Raw genomic sequence first — 25,541 nt, 5'->3', positions numbered from 1 at the left:
CGCACCTTGAGGTTCGAATGGGTGGTGTCCGAAGGCTTGGTACATCTCACGCCTCCAAGGAAATTGGCTAGCAACAACTCACCATGTCCGATCGGACATGGGATCCCAAGGAAGACAATATGTGGTCCGATCGGACCACATTCATGCCCAGATTTTTTCTTGGCAAATTAAATGGGCAAAGCCCCTAACTATATACTCCTCCTACCTCAAACCCAAACCGTGTAAACAAAGCCCTAGAATCCCTATTTTAAACACATTTCTTCATTCACACATACAAAAACAAGATCAAAGCATAGAAATGAAAGGTTTTTCTTATGTTCTTGAAAACCCATTATAATATCAAAAACCCCAAAACCCATATTCATATTCATGTCAAATTAGCCCATTTGTCTTGAAATTTCTATGAAATTAGAGGTAATTTCGGGTTACCCATGCCACAAACATCATCAAGACAACAAACTAACACATTGTACAAAGCATTCACAAGAACTTCAAGAACAAGCAAAGCTATGGGGAATTTCGGCCATGGCATGTTTTTCTTAAAAAGTTTTTGAAAATTTTTAACAATGTAAAGGCATGGAAAAGAGGACTTACTCAAGGATGAAGGACCTTTGGTTTGCTTGAAGATTGCTTGAAGATGAAGAGCTCCTCTTGAAGCTTTTGGAATCAGCAAGGAGAAGAAAACTCTTGGGATTTCGGCCAAAAGGGAAGGAGGAAGATGAGAGGTTTTTGAAGATGTGATTTTTTTTGCTTGTGTGAAGAAAAGTGTATAAAATTGGGTTATTTAAAGGGAAAAAAGTGGATTTTTATTTACTTTTGGACCCTTGGCATTCTGGGACTATTTTTCTCTCCACGATCATGGGTGGTTTTTTGCAGTGATCGTGGGTCTGCTGCATGGAATGAACAGTTATTAGTTTTTATAATGACGTCAGCTAGAGAAAAAGTTTATTATGTGAATGTATCATATAATAAACTTGGGGGGCAAATGTTATCCCAAAAATTTGAAAAGAATGATTTGGCAGTAAAATTAACACATGGCATGAGTTAGTTGGGTGATCTGGCTTAGCAGTGGCCCAATACATCAGTTAAGAAGTAGGACTGCTTGAGAGATGCATAGCCAAGTCAAATACACCCGACCGAGGAGAATATTTGGCCTAAGGAGTGCTTGGCTCAGACCCCAGTTTGAAGACCCAAGTGATTGGTTTGAATCCAAGTCCAAGAAGATTGAAGGAGGGGTTTGGATTTTGGTTCGAGGGATAAAGGCAGGAGGTCCGATCGAACCTTAGCTTGGGAGCCTCTCAAGCATTTGGCTCGGTTGTGTCTGAGGTAAGAAGGCTAAGGGAAAGAGGTCCCATGCAAGCCAAGAATTGGGACTTAGATTTCAGTCAAGGGAAGGCCACGTGGTGTCTGATCGAACATAGTTGAAGATGCCAAGAGGAGAGATGCCTCGGACTTGTCCGAGGTGAAGTGCCAGTCAGGGTGGCTCGGACCACTTTGGTCCGAGGAGAAGGACATCATGTCCGATCGGACATGCCATGGAAGAGGCATGCTCGGGCTTGTTCGAGGTGAGAAACAAGGGGGAAGGTTGGCTCAGACCACCTTGGTCCGAGGAGAAAGCATAAGAAGGATGCCTCGGACCACCTTGGTCCGAGGAGAAGATTATCATGTCCGATCGGACATGTCATGGAGGAGGTTGCCTCAAGGTTGTCCGAGGAAAGAAGCCAAGAGAATTGCCTCGGACCTACCCGAGGTGAGGTGCCAAGAAAGTTGGCTCGGACCACCTTGGTCCGAGGAGGACCAAGCTTGCATGACCTTTGGTCCAAGGAGAGCCATGCATATACCACCTTTGGTCCACGGAAAGTTTGAAGGAGTAATCAGCATGCATGTGAGACTACGTCAAAATCCCCGGAACGACTTTGGCAAGAATTGGTCTAAGCACCCCGGGAATCTCTCACTCCTCACTCAAATTGAGGAATCAGTTGTATTTTAAACATTTCTTGTAATATAAATATAAGATGAATAATAAAATATCCCAATCTAAAGGGGATATCAGTTGAGATCCCAGCCTATAAATAGAGGGTTGGGAGGATCGTAACGGGACTTTTTTGGGAAAATTGAGAGTGAATCTGTGTTCTAGAGAGAGAAAGTGTGTGCTTCCTAAGAGAAACCCTTTTTTGGTATTCTGGAATATTTGCACTGAAGAAACTCAGTTGACACTGGTTCATCTGATCTTGAGTGTGAATGCAGTAATAAAATCTCTAAGTGGTTTAGGCTATTACCGACTATCGGGACTGAACCACTATAAAAATCTTGTGTTATTTATTTTTCGTTGATTAAAACTGTCTGTTGTCGTTTATATTCTCTTGAAGGCTTGTCGTATTTGACATTCTCACGTCGTTGGCTAAAATCATAGTCAACACCTAGGACCATTGTTTCTGATCGGGATGCAAAATTTTTAAGTTACTTTTGGAAGACTTTGTGGGGAAAGTTGGGAACCAAGTTGTTATTTTCTACTACTTGTCATCCACAAACGGATGGTCAAACTGAGGTAGTGAATAGAACTTTGTCTTCTTTGTTGCGTGCTATCATTAAAAAGAACTTGAAAACATGGGAAGATTGTTTGCCACAAGTTGAATTTGCTTACAATAGAAGTACACATTCTGCAACTAAGTTTTCACCATTTGAAATTATTTATGGCTTTAACCCATTGTCGCCTTTGGATTTAACTCCTTTACCTTTAAGTGAACGTGTGAACTTAGATGGAAAAAAGAAGGCAGAATTTGTAAAGATGATTTATGAAAAGGCACGGTTGAACATTGAAAGGAGGACTAAACAATATGTCCATCAAGCCAACAAGGGACGCAAGAAGGTAGTGTTTGAACCAAGAGATTGGGTTTGGTTGCACTTAAGGAAGGACCGTTTTCCAGAGAAATGGCGTTCAAAACTCCTACCACGGGGTGGACCATTTCAAGTAGTGGCACGCATCAATGATAATGCCTACAAGCTTGACCTACCAGGTGAGTATGGTGTTAGTGCAAGTTTTAATGTTGCTTATTTGTCTCCTTTTGATGTAGGTGATGATTTGAGGACAAATCCTTCTCAAGAGGGGGAGAATGATGCAAACCAAGGAGTTGGACATGCTGATCATACATGTGGGAATGGAGCTGGATTTACACTAGACCCTTTGTCACTTCCTAGTGGCCCGATTACAAGACTTAGAGCCAAGCGTTTCAAGGAAGCACTAAATGGGCTGATCCAAGAGAATTGGGTTGATTCTAAAAAGACCAATATGGACTCAAATAATAATCAAGGCTTAGTCCATGTCATCAAAGCAAGTGAAGGGGCTAAATAACATCCAAAAACGTAATCAGCATGGATTAGTCATTAAAGGGCATGAATTTGATGAGTTTCAAGGATATTAAATAGGGGAATGCCAATGGCTGGTTATGTTAATGCATTGAATTTAGTCATTTAAGTCATTAAAGGGCATGAATTTGATGAGTTTCAAGGACATTAAATAGGGGAATGCCAATGGCCTTGGCTAGTTAAGTTAATGCATTAAATTTAGTCATTTAAGTTATTTTTGGCAGCCTTTTGAAGTCCAAAAGCCTAAAAACGTGGGGAGTTATTATTTTTATGTTTATGGTAATTTTTAAGGCTGAATTATGACTTTTCCTATTCTTGGAGGATTGGTCCAAGTATATATAGGGGTTTTATGAACATTGTAAGACATTATGTTTTGAGAAATATTATTATTAGTGTGAGGTGGGTTCCTCTTCGTTCTTGAAAGAACTCTAGAACTTATCAAGTTAATCTTGTGGCGTTCAAACAACCAAACTTATCACCTTGGATCCTTGAGATATTCTTAGGTTTTCTTGGTGTGGCGTTTTCTATCCTTTGTAGTCTTGGTTTTCATCTAATTAGGTGACGGGTCAAGGCTCAACAAATCTTGTCTACACGATCTTGGGGTTCCAAACCATCATTGTTATCGGGTTTCATCACAATTGTTGGTGAGGTTCATATCAGAAAATGCAGAGAAACCCAGGGATTTCGGGGTTCACAGGGGCGCGCCATGACCCAGTTCATGGGCGTCGCGGCCTGCATGACCCAAAAGGCCCTAGGGGGGCTTGCTGACTTGTGGGCGCTCCGCGGCCCTAGGGGAAGTCACGACCCGCCTCTCCCTGGGACAAGAGGTTGGCGCCTCTAACTTGGGGCGCGTTGCAACCCTTAGGGCCAGGTCGCGGCCCGCCTAGGCAGCCATAGCCAATATTGGTTTTTAGGCTCGGGGACTTAAACCTAAGCACTCGAGATGAATTCCACTACCCGGTTTAGTAGAATTTGAGGTCTTGAAGGCTATTATTTGATTCCAAAGTATTTAATTGGATTAGATTTTGATAGTTATCCATTGTCGCTTGTGACTAGGGTTACCGTTAAGGCTCGGAATTGAGGATCGTGCTCGGGACCGCTCCACATCCTCCTCTCAGGACTCGAGGTAAGAAAAATGCACCTGAGTTGTGAATGGAACTGAGATCCCCTGTAAATGAACATATGTGTTCTACAACTTTCATATCTGTATGTGTGATGTGAAAGTACGACGTAAGGAAGTAAAGGCTGATGTTGAGCGTACTGAACGTAGCTCGGCCTAAGTGAGTTGGGATCAGCTAAATAACCAGAGGGCTCGGCCTAAGGGCACCAACATCTAAATATTTGTATTAAGATTGATTTATATGTTTGGAAGTATATGTTTATTATTGCCTAATTTATTGCTCATACTCTGTTGTTGGTTGAACTAGTTGATCTAAAGTTCACTATGCACATTCTGTTGTTATCTATGCTTGTTGAATTTGGTTTTCTTACTGAGCCTTGGCTCACGGGTACTACGTGGTGCATGTAAAGGCAAAGGAAAGTTGGACCAGCCATGAGTTGGAGAGCTTTGGGGGTGGTGTGTACATTGGCAGCTGCTCGACCGTCATAGCCGAGGGATTTACACATACTAGATCTAAAAATTGTATTTTTCCATTTAAGTTGGCTACTGTTGTATTTATTTTGAGGGTTATAACCACCATGTAAACATAATTTTTGGGATCCCATGTATCAAACTCTTACTTTAATGAAAGTCAACTATTTTACGATCAAAATCTTTTACCCTAACCTGTCAGTTAACTTTAGAAACACATTTATGTACAAACGACTTGATTAGCAAGTCTTGCACTATCTTAAACACACAGTGTAATGGTCTTGGTTATCCAGGGTGTTACAGCTTACCTTAGTTATGAGTATGCGAACCCTCTAGGACCACAGTCTTGACTGAACCTTCTAAGACTAGTTCAAATTATTAGTTTATAACTTAGTTATCTATACTAGTCATTAACGTGTTGTAGCCAAACATATCATAAGTTGTCTTACTCAGATTCCTTAGCACTTGCTTGTGGAAATCTTTAATCCAAAAGCGAGTCTTCCCGCTTAGATAAAAATGTAGTGAAACCACACAGTGACTCAGATTAATTATGGCGTTTGATTAATTAAGTTTATGTCTTTAAGTTGAGCAATTAGAAATGAACTTAAAAAAATTTCAATACTTTAAAAGCATTTTCTCTTAAATCTTAAAACTTAGACTAAACCCTTGAATTTATAGCCTTATCACATTATTCATAAAAACATGCCGACAAATGATGGTGTCGGGAATTTGGAAATAAATTCCCAATTGCATAAAGAGACTAGTTCCTTAAGCCTAAAGAAAACTTTCATTACCGCTTTCTTATTTTCCTTATAAAATAAAAGTGTTAAACACTATCTCCCACTTTATTAAAATTGTAAATAAAATAAGGTCAATTTTTAGTAAATTAAGAAACTCATAAGTTTTGTAGAACACAAAAATTGATCATGAGTGCTTCAACGGTTGAGAGTTTCTTTTTTCTCTTTGTTTCGAAGGGCAATGAGTATAGAGAATGAGAAAGGAGAGAAAGATTACCATTTGTGAGAGAGAAAAATGAGCTTCTGGGCGTGGGGAGGTGGTGGTGGTGCTGCCATGGTAGAAAGAGGTAGTTAAAGAGAGAGACGGGCGTTTAATGAAAGGGCATTATAGTCATTTAAAAAATGACGTATATTTGGGATGCTTATTAATTTTATCATATTGTCAAGGGGAAATTTCACTATTCATGCATAATGGTGTCTATTATTACAAAAAATACCATCACTATTAACTATTTCATTTTGATGCTAAACATACCTCATCTACCCAAAATACCCCTCACATTTTTCTACCCCAAAAGAATTGAATCTATCATTTCTCCCACTACACTCTCAGTTTGTCTCCCTCTCTCTCTCTCAGTTTCTCTCTCAAACCTAACAAAACCCCCAAAATCCTGAAGATCCCCAACCCCCGTTGAGCCCAACCTCGTCGAGCCCCAAACCCTGTCGAGCCCCATATCCCATCGATCCCCAGCCTTTGTCGAGAGCATCTCAGGCGACCCACGGCCACACAATCCTTTGGAACCCGACGACCCATGGACAAACTCTAAACTCCAATTAAATCAAAGGTTAGATCTCGAATACCCACTCACATTTAATCGAAAAACAAGTCATTCTTTGGAATCTGGGCTTTGTGATCTGTGGAAGGGAATGAGTTCGTTGACACTATGCAATTTTTTCTGAGTTCATACCAGTTGCTCGATAGGTTCGATAGTAGGCTCGGTAGGGGCACGATAGGATGAGTGTAAATTGCTCGATAGGATCGATAGGTTCGATATTGGCTCGATAGTAGGCTCGATTGGGGCAACATGAATGGTTGGATTGGTGCTCGATATGAGCTCGATAGGATGCATGCATGAATGGTTCGATAGGTGCTCGATATGAGCAAGATAATATGAGTGTAAATTGCTTGATAAGCTCGATAGTTTTACGGATGATGTTGCTCGATAGGCTCGATTGTAGCTCGATGCTTCTTTATGTAGACAAAATATGATTTTCTTGATAGGCTTGATAGTTTCTTGATAGTGGCTCGATAGGGTTATGTATAGCTCGATTGAGCTCGATACTACCCGATAACAACTCGATGACAGTGTTTATTTCGGTTTTTGAAGAGTTTTTTTTTAATTTTTTCCAGATTCTGTTTGACATTCTGTTTTCTTACCAATTTTTTTTTCATGTGTTGTTGCAGATGCCTAAGTTGCTTATTATGTTTATTGATCACTTTCCTGGTCGAGTCACGTATCGAGGTAGTAGCACTTTAAATCACATTAAGACTAGGTTTGTGGACCTCAGGCTAATAGAAAGGACTAAGGAATCCCCTTTCAAGCAGTTCTTTTGGCTTCGGAGTTTAATTTCTCCACAGTTTTGGTGCATCAACTACTTTTGAGGAAAATTGCCAGTAACAACGAAGATGAGGTGCATTTCTTCTTGGAGTTGAAGTCTTGTAGATTGGGCATGGGAGATTTTGCCCTGGTGACGGGATTGAATTTCAGTACCTTCCCATCACCAGAAGAGTTGGAAGAGCATAATCTCAGCGACCGCTTGATAAATGAGTATTTCAATGATGCTGAGAAAGTAAAGCTCTCGCAAGTGGACCATGCTTTCAAGACTTGTACTGTTGTGGAAGATGTGTACAAGCTTGGTCTATGTTTATTGGTTAAGGGGGTTCTGAATGCCATAGAAGGCAAGTTGTATATATGGAGAGATATTCTAAAGATGGTTGAGGACGTAGATTACTTCTTCAGCTATCTGTGGGGGAAGTACTCTTATGGGAGGCTATTGCAGTCTTGTAAGAAGGACACAATGAAGCAAAAGTCTAACTATGACAACAAGAAGGATGCCAAGGTGCAGCAAGAGTCCAAGTACAGTATGTATGGTTATGCCCCGGCCTTACAGTATTGGGCATATGATGCTATCTAGTAGCTTGCGACGGAGTTTGTTGTGAGCTCGGGAAACATGGCCCTGAGGATGCTTAGTTGGTCACATCGGAAGAACAAGGATTTCACCAAGTCTATCCTCTCACCGATGTTATCAAAGAAGAATGTAAGTTATATTTGATTGACATTAAACAATTATTTTTTATCTATATGCTTATCTTTTATGATTATTTGAATTAACCAAATGTTTTATATTGTTTACAGTTGATCGTCCTTCTGATGTTGAAGCCTCGACCAGCAGAAAAGGACTATTATTTATCGTTGATAAAAGGAGATCTTCCCCTTTATCCCGGGCTTGGCCAGGATCTCGGGGAGACTGATGAGGAGGAGGATGCAACTTTTGAGAAAGTCACTGAGATAGTTTCTCAGGCAGCCGAGGCAGCGAAGATATTTGATGATGCTATCCTGGAGGAGGGGGAGGTTGTAGGTCCCACCCCTCTTGTTGCCCCAGTTACAACCCCAGCCTCTGCCTCAGCCCCAGCCCCAGCCCCAACCTCAGCCCCTGTGCTCGCCGAGTTGATCGAGCAGTTGGACAGAGTCGAGGGTTGATAGGAGACCCTCCTGAAGAACCAATCAATGATCCTGGACAGTCTCAGTCAGATCCCGACGTTTATTAATGAGAGATCGAGGGGCTCCAAGGAAGATTCAGACTCAAAGTCATTGGATATTCCTCTGGACTATGTTGATGATCCAACCACGCCTCCCACCATCATTATGACACCTGATGCTGCGACTCCGGGAGTCGTTATTGTCAACCTTGAGGATGTTGCTGGGGTTCGATTTCAGAGGACTAGATGCCAAAGACGTAAGAAAGATTAGCTTGAGGACTACACAGATCCCATGAGGAAAAGACCTCACGCTGATGCAGCTGCACCAGAAGAGGAGGATACACATGAGGCTACGCAGGTGCTGGACCCTCTCAAGAAGCCAGATCGCAAACAGTATAGGACAGTGTCTAAGTGGTTACTTGGAGACATCCCCAACAAGACCTCGAGGGATGTAAAGATTGGGAATCACGGTCCACCATGGTTTCTGACGTGGAAGACACCCCAGTTGTGGCTTAATGATGGGGTAAGCCATTTATACGTTAAGAAATTATGTTTTGCTTTCAATTTTACAAGTTATGTTTTAATTGACTCAATGGGAGGTTACATTGAGATTAGCTCGATATGCGCTCGATGGAGCTTGATAGTAGATCGATGGGGGTGTTGTAAGGCTGTTGTTTACTGTCTAAGATTAGCTTGATAGGAGCTCAATAGTAGATCGATGGGGATGTTGTAGGGCTGTTGTTTAATGTTTGAGATTAGCTTAATAGGAGCTCGATAGTAGATTGATATGGGTGTTAAACTAGGGTTGTTGTTTACTGTTTGAGATTAGCTCGATGGGAACTCGATGGAGCTCGATAGTAGATCGATCGGGGTGCTGTAGGGTTATTGTTTATTGTCTGAGAATAGCTCGATATGAGCTCGATGGGGCTCGATATGGACTCGATGTTTAATTCGATATAAGCCCGATAGTGCTCGATATAACTCAATTTATTTGTTTATGCACTATTTTTTAGCCATTTATAATGGTCTTTGCTAACTTTTTATATCGTACTCTCTTTGTAGCATATTGATGCGGCACAACACATGCTTCATATGCGTCACAAGTATTTTCCCAACACATATCGCCAAAATGCTATTGTGATGAACATTTATTTCTCACAAGTGATACCTGCCCGATATGATTAGTACAAGAAAATTGCCGACAAAACAAAGTACATGTGTGATTCTGACTTTATGTCCATGTTGACTGGCATTGAGCAGCAATTTCTGGCATCTTGGGGAGGAGTTAAGGATGTATATTGGTGCCAGAACTATGAACAACAACATTGGTTTGCCATTGAGGCTTCTATTTCTAGTTGGACTCTCATTGTTTATGATTCAGATATCTCGGTGATTAGTGATGCAAAAATAGAGGAAATTATGAATCCATGGTGCTTTTTTCTTCCTTCTCTGTTGATGCAGAGTAAACTGTTCACTGATAGCTTGATGTTGAAGATTCCCGCAGTAAGAAATAGGCTGCATCAGTTCACATGGCGTCGCAAACAGAAACACGAGCTCACTCAATCAAAGAGAAGGTAACAAACATCAGCTTCATAGTATATTTGTTTCTAAGTAAAATTATAGTATTGTACACTTAATGTTTATATTATTTTTACAGTGGGGATTGGGGTGTGTATGTTGTCAAGCATATTGAGCATCTCATGGCCGGCCTTCCATTGGAAACCATCTGCGATGAAAATATAGAGGTGTTCAGGAATAAGTGGACCACAGACTTGTGGTATCAAAATTTGTTACATTGATGATTGTTTATATACAGGGTCTTTACATGTATAGTTTTTTTGTTTTGTGTTCGGTTGTTCACATTTTTTGTAACTTTCATATGGCTGTTATCAAGCTATTTTGAACATTATCGAACTAATATTGAGCTATATCGAACTAATATTGAGCTTTAATAAAGGAATATCATTTTCATATACATTATCTGGCTATTATTGAACTAATATTGAGCCATATCGAACCATTATTGAACTACTATCGAGCTATATCGAACTAATATCGAGCTAAGATTTGAAGTCAGTTTAGAAGCTAAGTTAACAACCATATTATCAAGTTCATGTCGAGCTACTATCGAGTTCATGTCGAGCTACAATTGAGTTTACATCAAGATTAACATAACTTTTAAGAAAAATAAAAGAAAAAGAAGGGAAAACAAGATAGGTTATTAATACAACAAGTCCAAATGGGAAAAAAAAGTGTATAGCCTAGCTTTGCATGTAACCCTGTTGTGGCCAAGACCACCACACATACTACACTTGCGCTCTTTGCGAATGATTTCGCCATTCGATGGAGTGCAGTTTGTCTTCCTTCTTCGGCCGACCAACTAGTTGTTTCTCAACGGGAACCCCAACTTGCATTTTCTCTATGTTCTTGGGAACTTCCCAATCGTCCTCGTTGCAAGTTAGGTAAATTGTTTCTTTGTAAGACTCCCTCCACATCTCAGTATTGTAATATGGGGAACACAGTGAGTAAATGTTGAAACTGCGCAGGATGGCCACAGCCACACCATGAACACAAGGGTAACACATTATTTGAAACATGTCTCAGGAGCATGATTTGGTCATCAAATTCACCTCACCATCACCTTCTAGGTCTACCACATGAAATTCGAACTGTCCAAGAGGATGGACTTTCAAGTACCTTGCATCATCCGCAATGCTTGAGACATCTTTATCATATATTGTTACTAATTTGGATGTGCACTTCTCTACCTCCTCACGACGCGCAACAAACCATGACTGAATTGTGAAATGAATGAATTCCACAAAAGTAGTGACTGGGGAGGTTCTTGCGTCTCTGGTTTTGTTGTTGAAACTTTCAGCGTAGTTGCTTGTCATTACATTGTATCGATTCCCAGGAAAGTAAGCACGAGTCCACTTATCGAAGCTAATACCCTCGAGATAATGAGCTATGGCAGGACCCATTTGCTTTATATTGTTGAAGAACTTGTGAAATTTTGACTTCCGAAAGGCATATGTCGCATTCCACATCTCCTTATGACAGTGATCAATCTTGAACTTAGCAATTACATTCATACTTATGTGATGGTAGCATGCACTGTGGTATGCATCAGGGAAGACTAACTCAAGAGCATGAATAATGCTAGCATGCATGTCTGATACAAAAGCCAGGTTATCAACAACTCCAATTGATTCCTTCAATTTCATCATGAAATACTTCCAAGAATTATGATTCTCATTGTCAACAATAGCGAATGCAAATGGATAAATGTGGTTATTCACATCCAATGCAACGACACACAACATGTGGCCACCATACCTTGACTTCAAGAAAGTGTCATCCACACATATAACAGGACGACATGATGTAAATCCCCTTCTACAAGCTCCAAGTGAGAAGAAACAATAAAGAAAGCGACCGTCCTCTGTGACAAAATTAGTTATTGTACCTGGATTCTTTTGCTGCAACATGTATAAGTAAGAAGGTAACTTGGAGTATGATTCTTCAAGTGTCCCCCTGACATAACCGAGTGCCTTCTCTCTGCATCTCCAAGCCTTCATATAACTCATATCGATCCCAAAATTATTCTTCATATCCTCCTTTATGATGTTTGCCGGGTAGCTAGTGCCATCAGTAGCATATTTGTTCTTGATAAGGTGCCCAATGACCCAAGGTGCTGCTTGACGGTGGTCTTTCTGTCGCAATTCTAGTGAGTAAGTATGTGCACTATTATAAATAGTGATCTCAAACATCTCTGATCGTGCTACTTTTTTCCCCCTTATTCTCCAACAACAATCAGGATCCTTGTAGGTGATATACAACACATCAATACCAGACTTCTTAACCATAAACTCAAAATTATTCTTCATTGCGAAGAGAGCCACTTTGGTTTTCAATTCCGTCTCGTTCTCAAAAGTCTTCCCAAGGTGTAGTTCTCCCAACAGTACATCGGACAAGGGTGTTTTAGATTGATTAGAAGCCATGATATCTTCTTTTGTAAACATGGGAGCACTTCATCTTCTGTGATCTTCTGTTTAACATATTGGAACGTTCCCTGTATTGTTATATTCTATTCCAGCAGGACGACTAGAGCTGGTACTAGGTGTTCGACGTCCTTGACTTGGTGGGTTCGCCCGTGCTATAGAACACACTGGCTGTTCTTGTACTTGTTCGACTTGCAAATCATCAGACATGTCAATCGGCACTTCTGCACTATAATATGCCTCTGAATCGTATCCTGAGTCCTCATTATGTTTAGCTACTAGATTGTCATTCACATAGGGGTTGTACTCATACTGGTTGTCCCTCAGGTCACTAATAAGACCTCCTAAAGTACTAGCTGCTCCCTCAGGTCCGGGAGTGGAATATGGTTCTGCAATGACAATCTTCTTAATAAGAGTGACACACTAGGCTAACCTTTCTTTAGATGTTACTCCTAAGAATGCACAGACACTAAGATCACTTTCAACATGAACGGGTGTAAATGATTGGTCGCGGCATGTGTAAGGAACCTCCAATTTCAACCCACACATCTGTTTATCAACTTTAAGTTCCTTGTGCAGTATGTCAAGAAGTTGCAAGTACGTTACAATATCCTCCATCAGTATCACCATGCATTGAGGGTCCTTGAAAATCCACTTATTCTCTTGTAATTCCCAAACACCATTGTAGGATACAAAAACGTAGACAATGAAACTTGTGTTGGAAAAAAAAACATTGAAATTATTAAAAAAAGCTGTCATGAAAAAAGAATATTATCGAGCTTCAATCGAACTCTATCGAGTTATCATCGAGCCCTCATCGAGATCTTATCGAGTTCTTATCGAGCTAAAAGTTCTTAAACCAAACATAAAACCTAACCAAAACCTTCATCGAACCCCTATCGAGCACATATCGAGAAAACAACTACACCAAATATTCTATAGTCCAATTGAACCCTTATCGAGTTTCCATCGAGCACAATCGAGCAACAAAGCCTAAACCGTAGAGCTATAATCGAACTATATCGAGCAACATCAAGCCCATAAAAGAACCTTCTTCTACATACTATCGAGCCTCTATCGAATTGTTATTGAGCTCCTATCGAGCAAAAAAGTTGTAGAAAACCCAGAAAACCCAAATCGTGAATTCTCTCTAAAAAATCCAAAAAACACACCAATATAAGCTCAGATCTGTTCGAAATAGCCAAAGAAATGTAAATAAACAGTACCCAACACATAAAATGAACAATTTTCTTACCCATGGTTTTTCCCCTCCAAAAACCCTCAAAATAGATGTTGCCTTTGATATTGGCGAATAGAGACAATAGAGATAGCTAACAACGATTTCGACAAGAAAATCATACAAATATGTGGGTTTTAGGGAGGATTTCGTGAGAATGAAAGATAGAGAGGGAGAGAGAGACGAGAGAAGAAGAGAATGTTTTATGATTTTTGATATAATGAGAGGAATATTTTGGGTATGAGAAGAATCTTTAGTATGAAATTGAAAAGATTAATATTGCTAGGATTTTTTTGGTAATATTAGACCCTATTAAAAATAAATAGTAATATTTTTTTTTTTGAAATATGGTATACTATTAAACATTCAAATTTATTTTTGAGAAAAAATAGAAAAGAATAACTTTTTTTTTTTTTTTATGTGTAGAGTATGAGGTATTTTTTTGATTTAGCCCCGGTCATAATTCATAAAAAAAAAAATTCCTTTGTAAGTGAAACATTTTCTCTCGTGTACATGTTTGTATGAAGAAAAAGGAGCTAATTCTCGTGGCACAAAAAAAGATTATTAAGTTCGGACAAATTCATCTTGACATCTTGTACGTGTAATCGACATAGGTTTCTCTTCACCTGAAATGGAGAACGAAAGAAGCACCCAAATCTGCAGAAAGTGAGGTGGACTCGAGCCTACCCAAGTCCTAATCGAATCGCAATTCATACCATTGAAGGGCCGAGATCTCACATTCATTCCCACCTATAAATCAACCCATTCTGTCCCTCTCTCCCTTGAAGAGAGAGAGAGAGAGAGAGAGAGAGGACCATTGAATTGACCGTCATTGTTCCATGGCTCCGATCTTCGAGTATTTCGTGGTTTGTGGGATCGGACCTGAAATTCGAACCTTAGATGGGGACAAAGGGTTCCAAGGGTATGGAGTCATGTACTCTGCCTCCCTGCTCGATCAGTTTCCTCCTCTTAATCATTCTCTCTATCCACCTCCACCACCTCAGCTTCCCATTGTAAGTCGCTCGATCATGCTGTTAGCTACAATGCCGAGAACCGCCATTTAGGATTGTTTTTTTTTTTCGGGAATATTCTGGGTTTATAATTTTCGACTGATTTTAGTTTATGCATTCATACTTAATGGTGTTTGTTATAATTGCAGTGCGTTTTACCAGCTGGGGTGGAGTTTTACTCATCAGGTATCGATTCCAATGATGCCTCAACCTTTCCGCGGAGTCACCCGATTGTTCTAACTGGTATGGGTTGAATTCAACTATTTGAAACAAATTAACCAGTGAGAACTTATAAGAAACAGCAGTTAAAATTAGTATATTTGTGAGAATTTGAGCATTATATAATTTGTTACAGAGGGTGATGGATCGAAAATATATGTTAGTTGCATTGCCTTTCGGGATCCAGTGAGCGAAGATATTGCTGAAGCTTATCGTATACCTCCTAATTCATTTGCTGACAAATGTATCTGTCTTGTTTCGCGCTCCCCGAGTTTCGGGGTACTTAAAACTGCCTTGGAGGAACTGTTTTCACTTTGCTTTTCCCCAAGTGGAAGTAGGTAACTATTCTCAAGAGATGAAACTTGATTTCCTTTTTCGTACAACTTGGGCGTGAACATCTTGACAAAACTGTATTTGAAAGTCGAACGTGAAGGGTCTTTTGCTCACAATTTGCTGTAATTTTCTCAACTTTGCAACATTTTCAGCAAACCATTATGGGAAATTATAGCACACATGGTGTCTAATGTGCCTTTGCCTACGCCTGGAAAGGATCGGGTTTTGTTTTCTGTAGAGAATTGTCTTCTTTCTGTTGAAGCTCCGCCAAAGGATGGGCTCCCTCACGCCGATGTATGAATTTATAATCAGCTTTATTGTAGCTGTACACTTTTTACCATTCCCTGCTATATTCAATTACTCTTTGTTTTCTGAGAATGGTTCTTGACGTTGGACTATTATACATTTTGATGAATGCAGATATCATTTCAACCATTGGTACAGTGCTTGGATGTTGACAACTTAATTAAACTTTTTACTGCCGTGCTGCTTGAAAGGAGAGTTTTACTCCGATCAAACAAGTATGCTTATCAACTCTTTTTTATTATTATATTATATTTACTATTATTATTTTGATATTGCTAGTAAATCACCAATGAATTTGGCTGGACCATATTATATTTGAAAATTATCATGTTTTATGCAACTATTCATGTACACATTTGAAAATTATCGTTCTATATCTCTAATTTGTTGACAAATAGTTCTCTTTTTTTTGGCAGATATTCTCTTTTAACCCTTGTATCAGAGGCCATATGCCATTTAATTTATCCATTTCGATGGCAGGTGAGTTTTTGTTAAACTACATGGACAAAGAAAAAAAGTTTGATTGCTCTTCTCAATTGGTTTTTGTTATGTGGCATCATTTCTCACATTATTTGTCTCGGCCTTTAGGTTGTAACAACGAGCAAGCGCTCATTCTGTTACCCATTCATAGTCTCTATTCTAATCCTTTTATGTTTTTTGTCATGAAGCATGTCTATATTCCCCTACTCTTTTTCAGCGGAGTAGACTATATTGATGCTCCTACACCTTATATGATGGGCCTCCATTCAGGTGTTGATACATCTACTTTGACAATGGATGGTGTGAGTAGTTTCTCTGAAACATTCATTTGGTATTTTATGCTTATTATTTTCCATTGAACATGCATTTCAAGGTTTTGATTTAGCAATTATCACAATAACATGAAAATCTATCAGATCTTCCTGGGTAATATGTCGATATGATTTATTTTGTAAGAAACAAAAATTTTAGCTTAAAAGAAAGTGAGGAAGTTAAAGATCTATATTGGCAAACGCTGAGACAGAAGCTTTTTCTGTTTGTATGTACATACTGCATCGACAACATCTCTGTTTTTGCTTTTACTTGCCATATAAATTACATCCCTTGTATTCACCTAAATGTTGCAAATCATTTTGAATGATTGTCGCATGCATATAGAGATTTCATTGCCAAGGCGCTTCTTTAGATAGTATTACTTGTGTTAGCATAATTGTTCTGGCTCCTTATTTCTTTGCCTTTTTATTTTTAGGTAGTTGTTGTGGATCTTGAGTATAATCACATCACCACATCAGAAGACATCCCACCAATTCCTGAGCCTGAATTAAGCTCCTTGCGTGGTGAGATAGTGAAGCTTTTGTGTCCCAATGTTGTTGGGATAGATTTGATGAAGACTGGTCCATGTACTTCATCTGACCAATATCCTAAAAGTGACAACAAACCTTGGGGAGAGGATCATGATCTTCAACTTAGGTGATAATGGGATTTCACATGAACTGTTGATGAAGTACTTTATTAATAAAGTAACTGTGGTTACATTGTTGTTCTGCACTGCTTGCTTAACCAGATCTCATCCTTTTTGCCCATTTCTAATTAAGTATATCTTTAATTAAAATGGATGAAAAGATCTGTGTTATCCATATATTACCTTGCTTATTATTGAGCTAAACTTATTTCGCTATTGGATTGTCAGAGAATAGCACTCCTGCATTTAATTGTTTGTTTGGTTTCATTTTGACTGTTTTGCTAGCTATAGTCTTGGCAATAATGCTAATGTATTTTCTTTCTAGATCTTGGGAGGATTATATATAATCTTTAGAAGGTTTTAAACTATTGAGGTGTTTGTTTGACATCTTAAATATTCTAATGCTTCTTCTATATGTGATATATATATATATATGTATATATTGGGAGCCGTTTCAATTTTTTTTTGTTGATAAGGACCCTTTTTTTGTATGTAAAGTTGTATTTAATATTATTTTAGGATTGATGATATATCAATAAAAGTGTTCTATTGTGGCAATTAGATTAAAATTGATTTTACTACGGAAAGTGGAAAAAAGTATCTATACTGTATAACCCCATTTATATTATACGTTATTTTTTATATCCTAAAGTTTATTTGGTATTTAATGTAAAATACTTGAAGTTCTAGCATTTGTGGTGTTGTTCTTTGACCAATTATATCTTCATTAGCACCTACCAACCTAAATTATGAAATTCAACCTTTTAATTTTATCCTTTATGTTTTTGCAGGTTGGTATTTCTAAAGTTTTTTGCATCAATTCTAAGTGGCTATCGCAACTTTATAGTATGTAAAATTAGTATTGTTTCTTGTTCTATGTATGTAGTTTTTAATTATTTTATTTTCCAGTTTCCTATGAATTTTATTCGCTAAATTCCCATTTCAGGAAATTTCTACAAATCATGTCTTCAACAATCAAGCATTTTTAAAAAAGCGTGCTCGGTCAAGTAATCAATCATCGGATCCCATGGTATTTCCTTTTGAACTGTTTCATTTTTGTACTCTACACATCAAGTTACAGTGAGCTATTTTGTCCATTACAGATGACATGAATAGCATCCATAGTTTTCAGTATGTAGTACATATGGCACTTGTTTCGCTTCTGGGTTATCTACCTTAGCAAGACTTGTATTAATGAGTGAAATAAGACAAGTAAAATTTTGGAAAAGGAAACGACACAAAATTACAAGAAGAAAAAAAATCACATTCCCTTATAACAGAGAACAAAAGATTTTTGAAGTATTTTACATCAAATAGGCAAAGGGCTACCAAAAATTTATCTTCATCCCATACACAGTTTACATTGTCTTCAAAGCTTTAGAAAAAACTCTTATTTCTTTCCAATCACATAGAACAGCATGTAGCCTTGACAGCTATCAACAAAAGAGTTCAACATTGAATATTCTTGGTTAAAGAAAATCCAAAACCACACAGCAACTGAATGCAGTGTTCTGGAACAGTCAACTTTACATCAAACTCCCTCAAAGCTCTGGTCCATATATTTAGAGAAAACTGCAATGCAAAGATGAATGACCTACGGATTTACCATTCTTTTGCAGAAAACACAACGCCTTGGAGATAAAGTTTGAAAAATCTTCTTCGGTGATTCATAAACATTAAGGACCTTAATATTAATAACCACGCAAACACTAAATCTTGGAGAAACGGAAGATTTTCACAGAAATCTTTGGATAGGGACAACTCCGGAATGTATTAATTAGTTATCAAGCTAATAAATGCTGTTTTACAAGAAACACTTCTATCATCAATGTAAATATTCACTTCATCCTAAATAGCAAAACGTTTCACTAGACTCATCTATCATTCAAGCTATGAATGAAATCAAAATTTCATTCTGAATTACTAGCATTCAGGGGGTACTGAAATGTCTTAAAAATGAAGATAGGGGTGTTTCTCCTAGAAGAATGCCGTGCCAAACATCTTTCCAAATTCTGATCTCACATTACACACCCAGAACTTTACTAAGTTCCTGAAGGTCATACTTTTTGTGACTTCATGCGAGGCTTGATTTTTTCTTTCCCAAGTGAACATCCAAATCCATTTCATTAGAAGAGCTTTATTTCTAGCTGCCATATTGTCCATCATGACATCCCTTATCCTGATACAAACCACCTCCCATTACACCCACCCACTAAATTTTGGTCCATAATGTCTCAATATTTTCTTTTAAAATGTCATGTATAGTTAGATCTACTCTGCCATTTTGTTGTACTAATTTCTTCTTGCTATTTACAGATAGCCCAATTTCTAGACACTCATGGGTTCTTGGATTACGTGGAGAGGGGTATGGGTTCTGATGATAACAGTAATAATCTCCTTGACAAGTTACAAGATGCAATCGGCAGGAGTCAGAATCCCTTCTCTATTTTCCCCTCAAATGCAGTTGAACCTGAGATTATAACAATCTCAGATCCTGGTGGTAAAATATCAGGTAAATTTGATCTCACTGTTTAGTGATATTTGCTGATTATATCAGGAAAAAAAATAGAAGATATGATGTGTGGGTGACGTAGCTAACATTTTCTTTGCAATTTGGGATCAGATGCCAAATATACCTATGATAGGTTTCCATCTAACATTAGAACGGAAGAACAAGAAGAAAAAAGGAGGCAGATCCTTGCAGCAGCAAGTGGTGCCTTTGAGTACTCAGGAAAGCATACTCCTAGGTACATGCAAAGATGTTAAATTTGACAATATTATTTCTATTTGAGTATAAATAAAATATCTATATATATGTATATGTATTTATATATTGTTAACACAGGAGTGATGCTATTTTTTTCCTTTTTCTTTCTAGTCCATCTTAAAATCAGTGTTGTGAAACACAACCAAAAAGGATGAGATTTTCAAGATGCAATCAAACAATTACAAAAATTAAAATGTTCTCATTTAGTGAAAGCACCAAATCAACTTGAATCCATTGGAGATCCCTCTTTTCTAGACTAATTAAAGATGATTTTTTCAGTATCTACTTCTCTTTGACTGGTCGTTAGAAGGAACCTGACCTCTCTCACTATGAAAGATTTAGTATTTGAAGCTGCATCATAACCAAATGTTCTGTCTTGTATGTTTTGTTTTGTTCTAGATCTAGTTGGAATATACATGAGTAACTCAAGGATATTTTCAGATTTTTTTTGTTAATAATTTTGTAATACGGATTTCTCTCTCTCTCTTATTTATTTATTTATTTTTTCAATGCGTAAGCTATTCTGGTCAGCGCACCGCACACTGGATGATTGGCAGAAATTTTGAAGTTTTTGCATTACATTTTTTTTCCCTTTCTAATCATGGTTGACTGCCATATCAAGTTGAAGTCATTATTTTTTGCCCCTTCTGGGAACTGTATTGTGGTTGTGAGACCTCCAGTGTGGCTCCTAACTTTCTCTTTCCTTTTCAGCTCACCTTCCTTTCTCAGTAAGGACTCTAAAGCAGACAGCCTAAGTCCAATGGAGAGGGCAGTAAGTTCCATACACATCGTTGTGTTGCCTGAGATTATGATATTTTAATGTTAGAGCTCTACAAATTTGATTGTTTATTTTTCGCAGGCGGAAAGGGATCGCATGGTTTTGGACATACAGGTTAAGCTGCAGGTAGGGCATTATTTGTCTTACTGTCAGACCAAGTAGAATAACTGCATGAAAAAGATGGTTGTAAAATATTGTAACTATACTTGTTTCTTCTGCATTCTCAGTGCTTGAAATGGCATCCCTTTACTTGATTTCATATTTTCTGAATTTCAGTTCAATTTCAAACAATATTATGAATTAATACAACTATACCCTTTTAAAGAATTTTGGCGTGGTTGTTAAATGTATTATATGCTAATATTTTTAGGAGTGTGCATTTCTTATGTAGGTATTTATAAAAGTGTCACTAATTTCTATGTCTATTAATGTCTTCAATCAGCCAAGACCAAAACTATAAGAAGAGTTGTCGAGGATATCATTCATATGTTCTTAAGAATATTTATATATATATAATTATATCTATATATGTACCTCACTCAATAAGATAACCAGGTCTAACTGTATCTTGTGAATTTGTTATCTTCTGGCATGGCTGGTGTGACTTTGTACGTACATACACACATACATCTATTTATATATAATTTTATGAGTGCCAAAATATAAAACAAAAATTTAATCTGACAGCTTTTAACTTGCACAAATAATATTTTTTTGATAGGAAACGAGACTCATTTTCTTTACAATCCACAACCATAACACACAAGTATGAAGTGTTAACCAAATCACATCAAACAAACTTGCATCAAGAATTGACTTTGAAAAGTTAAATAAATCCTTAGTGTCTGCCAGAACAATGCTTTAATCACAATTCTCATCCTGCTATTTTCACTACTGTATGAAATATTCTACATTTATACTCATGTTATAAATTTGCAAAGTTTTACAGGTGTCACAATTTATTTAATAACTGTACAATTACACCACATTTTGTTTATATGATGATGCTATACAGCACCTGTACTATCATGAAGATTTTCTTTGTTAAACAGGGCCTGTGGTTGCGTCTTCTCAAATTGGGGGCAACTGAGGATCCTCTTTCCTCATTTGAATATGGCACAATCCTTGGTATTTTAATCTTTTTCCTTTTTCCCCGGAATAAATTTTTTCATCACATCACTTTGATATTTTTATTATTTTTTATTTTATCTAGAAAAATGATTTGCTACATTCATTCTTCATTTGAAGCGCTATTGCTTTATGAACGCTGTTTTTATGTATTGCTTTGTGCAGCTTTAATTGAGTCTGATGCCGAGGGTATAGGTGGTAGTGGGTTTGTTGAATGTATCAGGGAGCACATACATTCAGTACGTAACTTTAATCTTTATATAGGAGTAGATTTCTTTCCCCAATGCAGCATTTATGCTCTATTAATTCAATGAATATTTTTCTCCCAGGGATGGCACTGTCAGTTGACAGAGGAACAGTTCATTGCTGTGAAAGAATTGGTAAGAAAATTTGAAATCGTATTCTTGACGGGATCAATTGATTGAGAATACGTGATTTCAACATTAATATTTTTAATTATTTTCTGTCTTTTAGATTTTATTACTGTTAAAACTTATAATTATTCAAATAATAGTTAGATTCATGTTTTAGTATAGAAAATATTACTTCTGATCCTCCCTCTGTTAGGTTATGTCTTTCAGTACAAAAAATCTGATTCCTATCGACACTAATTTGCTCTATTTTCTTTTTAATTATGAACTGCCATATGTTATTCTAATGTTGCATTGTGCCTAATGAAGCTCAAAACAGCAATTAGTCGTGCAACTTCACGGAATGATATGTTGACCATCAGAGATGCCATTGAAGTATCTGCTGAAATGTATAAGAAGGATGCAAATAATGTTCAAGACTATATACAACGTCATCTTATATCTTTATCCATCTGGGAGGAATTACGGTAAGTGTCACAGATCATTATTGTACAGATGTGATTTATTTATTTGTATTATACTTCAACTTGCAAACGGATTGGTAAGCGCTTAACTGAAAATCCTTCTACAGTCCTCTTTCCTTTGTCTTGTCATTTGTATGTTTACAAAATAGGAATATGTGATCAAGCATCTTTATCTCTATATCTGATTTAGTATAAATCGTTGACTTTTCAGTTTTGAGCTATTTTTAATTAGAAAATGAAGGAATTTATTACTAAAGTGGTGTAGAACAAGAGAAAGAAATAAAATAAGAGAGTAAAGAAGATGAAGGAGAAGAGAACTAGAGAAAAAACAAAGAATTTAGGAAGAAGAGAACAATTAGAGAGATTTTTTTTTTGAAGCAAAACATCAGAACTTGTATTAGGTAATAGGAAATATACAAGAGAAAGCGAGTACAAGAAACTTACTGCCCAAAACTAACAAACCGAACCAAAGTGCTGAAAAGTAAAAGTCCTAGACTAGAATACATATCTAAGATGAGAAACAAAAACATTTACATAAAACATTGCCAATCTCTACATAAATTGGAGAAAGGAAAATTCTTGAAATCTTTCTCATTGAAAAGCCAGTATCTTCTGCGCTATTTTCAACCCCCTCAATCAATCTTTTGTACCTTTCCAGCCATATTGCCCACCACACAGCCGCTGTACAAGTTCTCCACAAATTTTTTTTTGCCTGTCTCATTATACACATTGTACTAGAATTATAATAATCTCTGTCTTTCATAATTGTTTTTCTTGAATTAGAACAGAGATGAGATTTATTGTATATATTCTTGTTTTTCTTAGATAGGAGACAACTTTTAATTGATTGAAAAAGGGATTACAGAAAGGAAAATAACATATCCTCCTAAAGAAAATTTAGAAAAATATAATCTTGATTGTTATTTTCATTTCTTAAGGAATAACCTTTAAATAGGCTGAGTACAAAGGTATATTCTAGGTATAAACTAAAGTACACATTAATTACATTTCAGCAGTAAAACACTAACTAATGAACTGTAAAACACTAACAAATTAATTCTGATTATTTCTATGCCCTCCCTTAAGCTGGTGCATACAAGTCCCACATGCCCAGCTTGCATACTTGCTCATCAAAGCTTTCTTTTGATAATCCTTTTGTTAGCAAATCAACTTGTTTTCCTGGCACATAAACAACCCAGTTCTTTTTCTTCAATTTTTTCTTTTATAAAATGACGGTCCTCCTCCACATGTTTGGTTCTATCATGATGAACTGGATTGTATGCTATATTAATAGCTGATTTATTGCCGTTGTATAGTTTCAAAGGATTTGTCCTTTGATGTTGTAGTTCTTCAAGAACTCGTTTGATCGAAATCAATTCACATACTCCTTGAGCAAGAGCTCTAAGCTTAGCTTCAACACTATTTCTTGCGACAACAAGTTGTTTCTTGCTTCTCCAATTAACAAGGTTTCCCCATATCTTGGTACAATATCCAGATGTTGATCTCTTGTCCTCAATTGAACCTGCCCAGTTTGCATCTATGAAAGCTTCTATGCCTCCAAGTGTTTGTGAAAGCTTCATTTTTTTCGAACAACAGACCTTTTTTGGGTGTCTTCTTTAGATACCGTAATATCCTGTAAACTGCCTATTAGTGTTCTTCTAAAGGGTTGTGCATATACTGACTGACGAAGCTAACTGCAAAGGCAATGTCAGGTCTGGTGTGAGACAAATAGATCAATTTTCCCACTAGTTGTTGATTCATCCCTTTGTCTACAATTTTCTCCCTTTCTTTCTTCTTGTACTTCCCTTTGGGTTCCACTGGTGTTGCTGCTGGTTTACATCCAAGCATATCGGTCTCTTTGAGTAGATCAATAACACACTTACATTGAGAGACTGAAATCTCCTACTTGGTTCTTGCAAACTCCATACCCAGAAATTATCTCGTCTGGCCAAGATCTTTTACCTCAAATTCTTGGGCTAATAGTCTTTTAAGCTCCTCCATTCCATTAAGGTCATTTCCAGTTAGAATCATATCATCAACATGGATAATAAGAATTAATATCTTACCATCTTGTGAATGTTTGAAGAATAGAGTATGCTCTGACTAGCCTTGTTTGTATCCATGCTTCTTAATCACTTGATTGAACCATGCTCCTGGTGACTGCTTCAAGCCATAGAGAGATTTCTTTAAGTGACATGTTTCTTTTCCATATTTTCGTTCGAAGCCTGGAGGAATCTTCATATAGACCTCTTCCTCTAAATTTTCGTTTAGAAAGGCATTCTTGATATCAAGTTGCTGCAATAGCCGATCAAGATTCACAACTATTGCTAGGAGAATTCTTACTGTGTTTACCCTGTAAGTTTGAGTGAGCCCCTTTGCAACCAGTCTCGCCCCGTATTTTTTTATAGTACCATCAACTTTGTATTTCACTGTGAATACCCACTTGCATCCAACAACATACTTGTCTTTCGGCTGAGCAACTATTTTCAAGGTTGCATTTTTTTCCAATGCCCCTATTTCCTCTTTAACCGCTTTCTTCTACTCAGGAATGGACAAGGCTTCATCAATATTCTTTGGTATAATTGTCTCAATTTTAGTAGCAAAGGCTCTAAATTTTGGTGTGAGTCTGCTGAAGCACACATACTTAGATATAGGATGTAAATTACAATTCCTACTCTCTTTTTGCAATGGGCTGATATAATTCTTTCACACTCGAACTAGGATTAGAATCAAATGAAATTGGGCTCAAAGAACCACTTACATTGAGATTTGTCACTCGTTCAGACTCGTGGGAGACGAGATCCGTAGCTGGCGGTATTACTTGATGTTTGTCCAGTCGTCTAGTATAAACCAACAACTCTTTTTCTGCGTTTATTTGGTCTGTCTTTGCCATTTCAGGAGTGTTTTGTTCATAATTTAGCACAAAGTTAGACTTGATGGGTGGATTAGACTCAATGGGTGGATTGAATTCAGGTCCTATCATTGGTAAACAAGTATCCCAACAGTGATTATCACTAACATTCCCTCTCTG

The 25,541-nt window shown here is 37.5% G+C and overlaps 1 protein-coding gene across 3 annotated transcripts in view; it reads left to right on the top strand.

Moving 5' to 3' along the window:
* Nucleotides 1-14,192: 14,192 nt before the first annotated feature.
* Nucleotides 14,193-25,541, top strand: part of LOC133830877 (DENN domain and WD repeat-containing protein SCD1) — a 35,058-nt gene continuing 23,709 nt past the window's right edge. For 2 of the 3 annotated variants that reach the window (XM_062260972.1, XM_062260971.1), the window contains exons 1-18: nt 14,193-14,706; nt 14,853-14,946; nt 15,059-15,260; nt 15,408-15,549; nt 15,676-15,776; nt 15,978-16,041; nt 16,230-16,343; nt 16,790-17,010; nt 17,794-17,848; nt 17,949-18,032; nt 19,319-19,514; nt 19,626-19,749; nt 20,481-20,541; nt 20,629-20,673; nt 21,600-21,675; nt 21,841-21,914; nt 22,005-22,055; nt 22,356-22,513. In XM_062260972.1, coding sequence (XP_062116956.1) covers nt 14,533-14,706; nt 14,853-14,946; nt 15,059-15,260; nt 15,408-15,549; nt 15,676-15,776; nt 15,978-16,041; nt 16,230-16,343; nt 16,790-17,010; nt 17,794-17,848; nt 17,949-18,032; nt 19,319-19,514; nt 19,626-19,749; nt 20,481-20,541; nt 20,629-20,673; nt 21,600-21,675; nt 21,841-21,914; nt 22,005-22,055; nt 22,356-22,513 — 2,036 coding nt within the window. In that variant the 5' untranslated portion in view covers nt 14,193-14,532. Of the gene's footprint in view, nt 14,707-14,852; nt 14,947-15,058; nt 15,261-15,407; nt 15,550-15,675; nt 15,777-15,977; nt 16,042-16,229; nt 16,344-16,789; nt 17,011-17,793; nt 17,849-17,948; nt 18,033-19,318; nt 19,515-19,625; nt 19,750-20,480; nt 20,542-20,628; nt 20,674-21,599; nt 21,676-21,840; nt 21,915-22,004; nt 22,056-22,355; nt 22,514-25,541 lie in introns of those variants that run through there. The other variant, XM_062260973.1, reaches the window with a different exon arrangement.

This window comes from Humulus lupulus, chromosome 4, assembly GCF_963169125.1.
Source record: "Humulus lupulus chromosome 4, drHumLupu1.1, whole genome shotgun sequence".
NCBI classification, from domain to species: Eukaryota; Viridiplantae; Streptophyta; class Magnoliopsida; order Rosales; family Cannabaceae; genus Humulus; species Humulus lupulus.
This window is presented reverse-complemented; position numbering and strand designations above follow the sequence as displayed.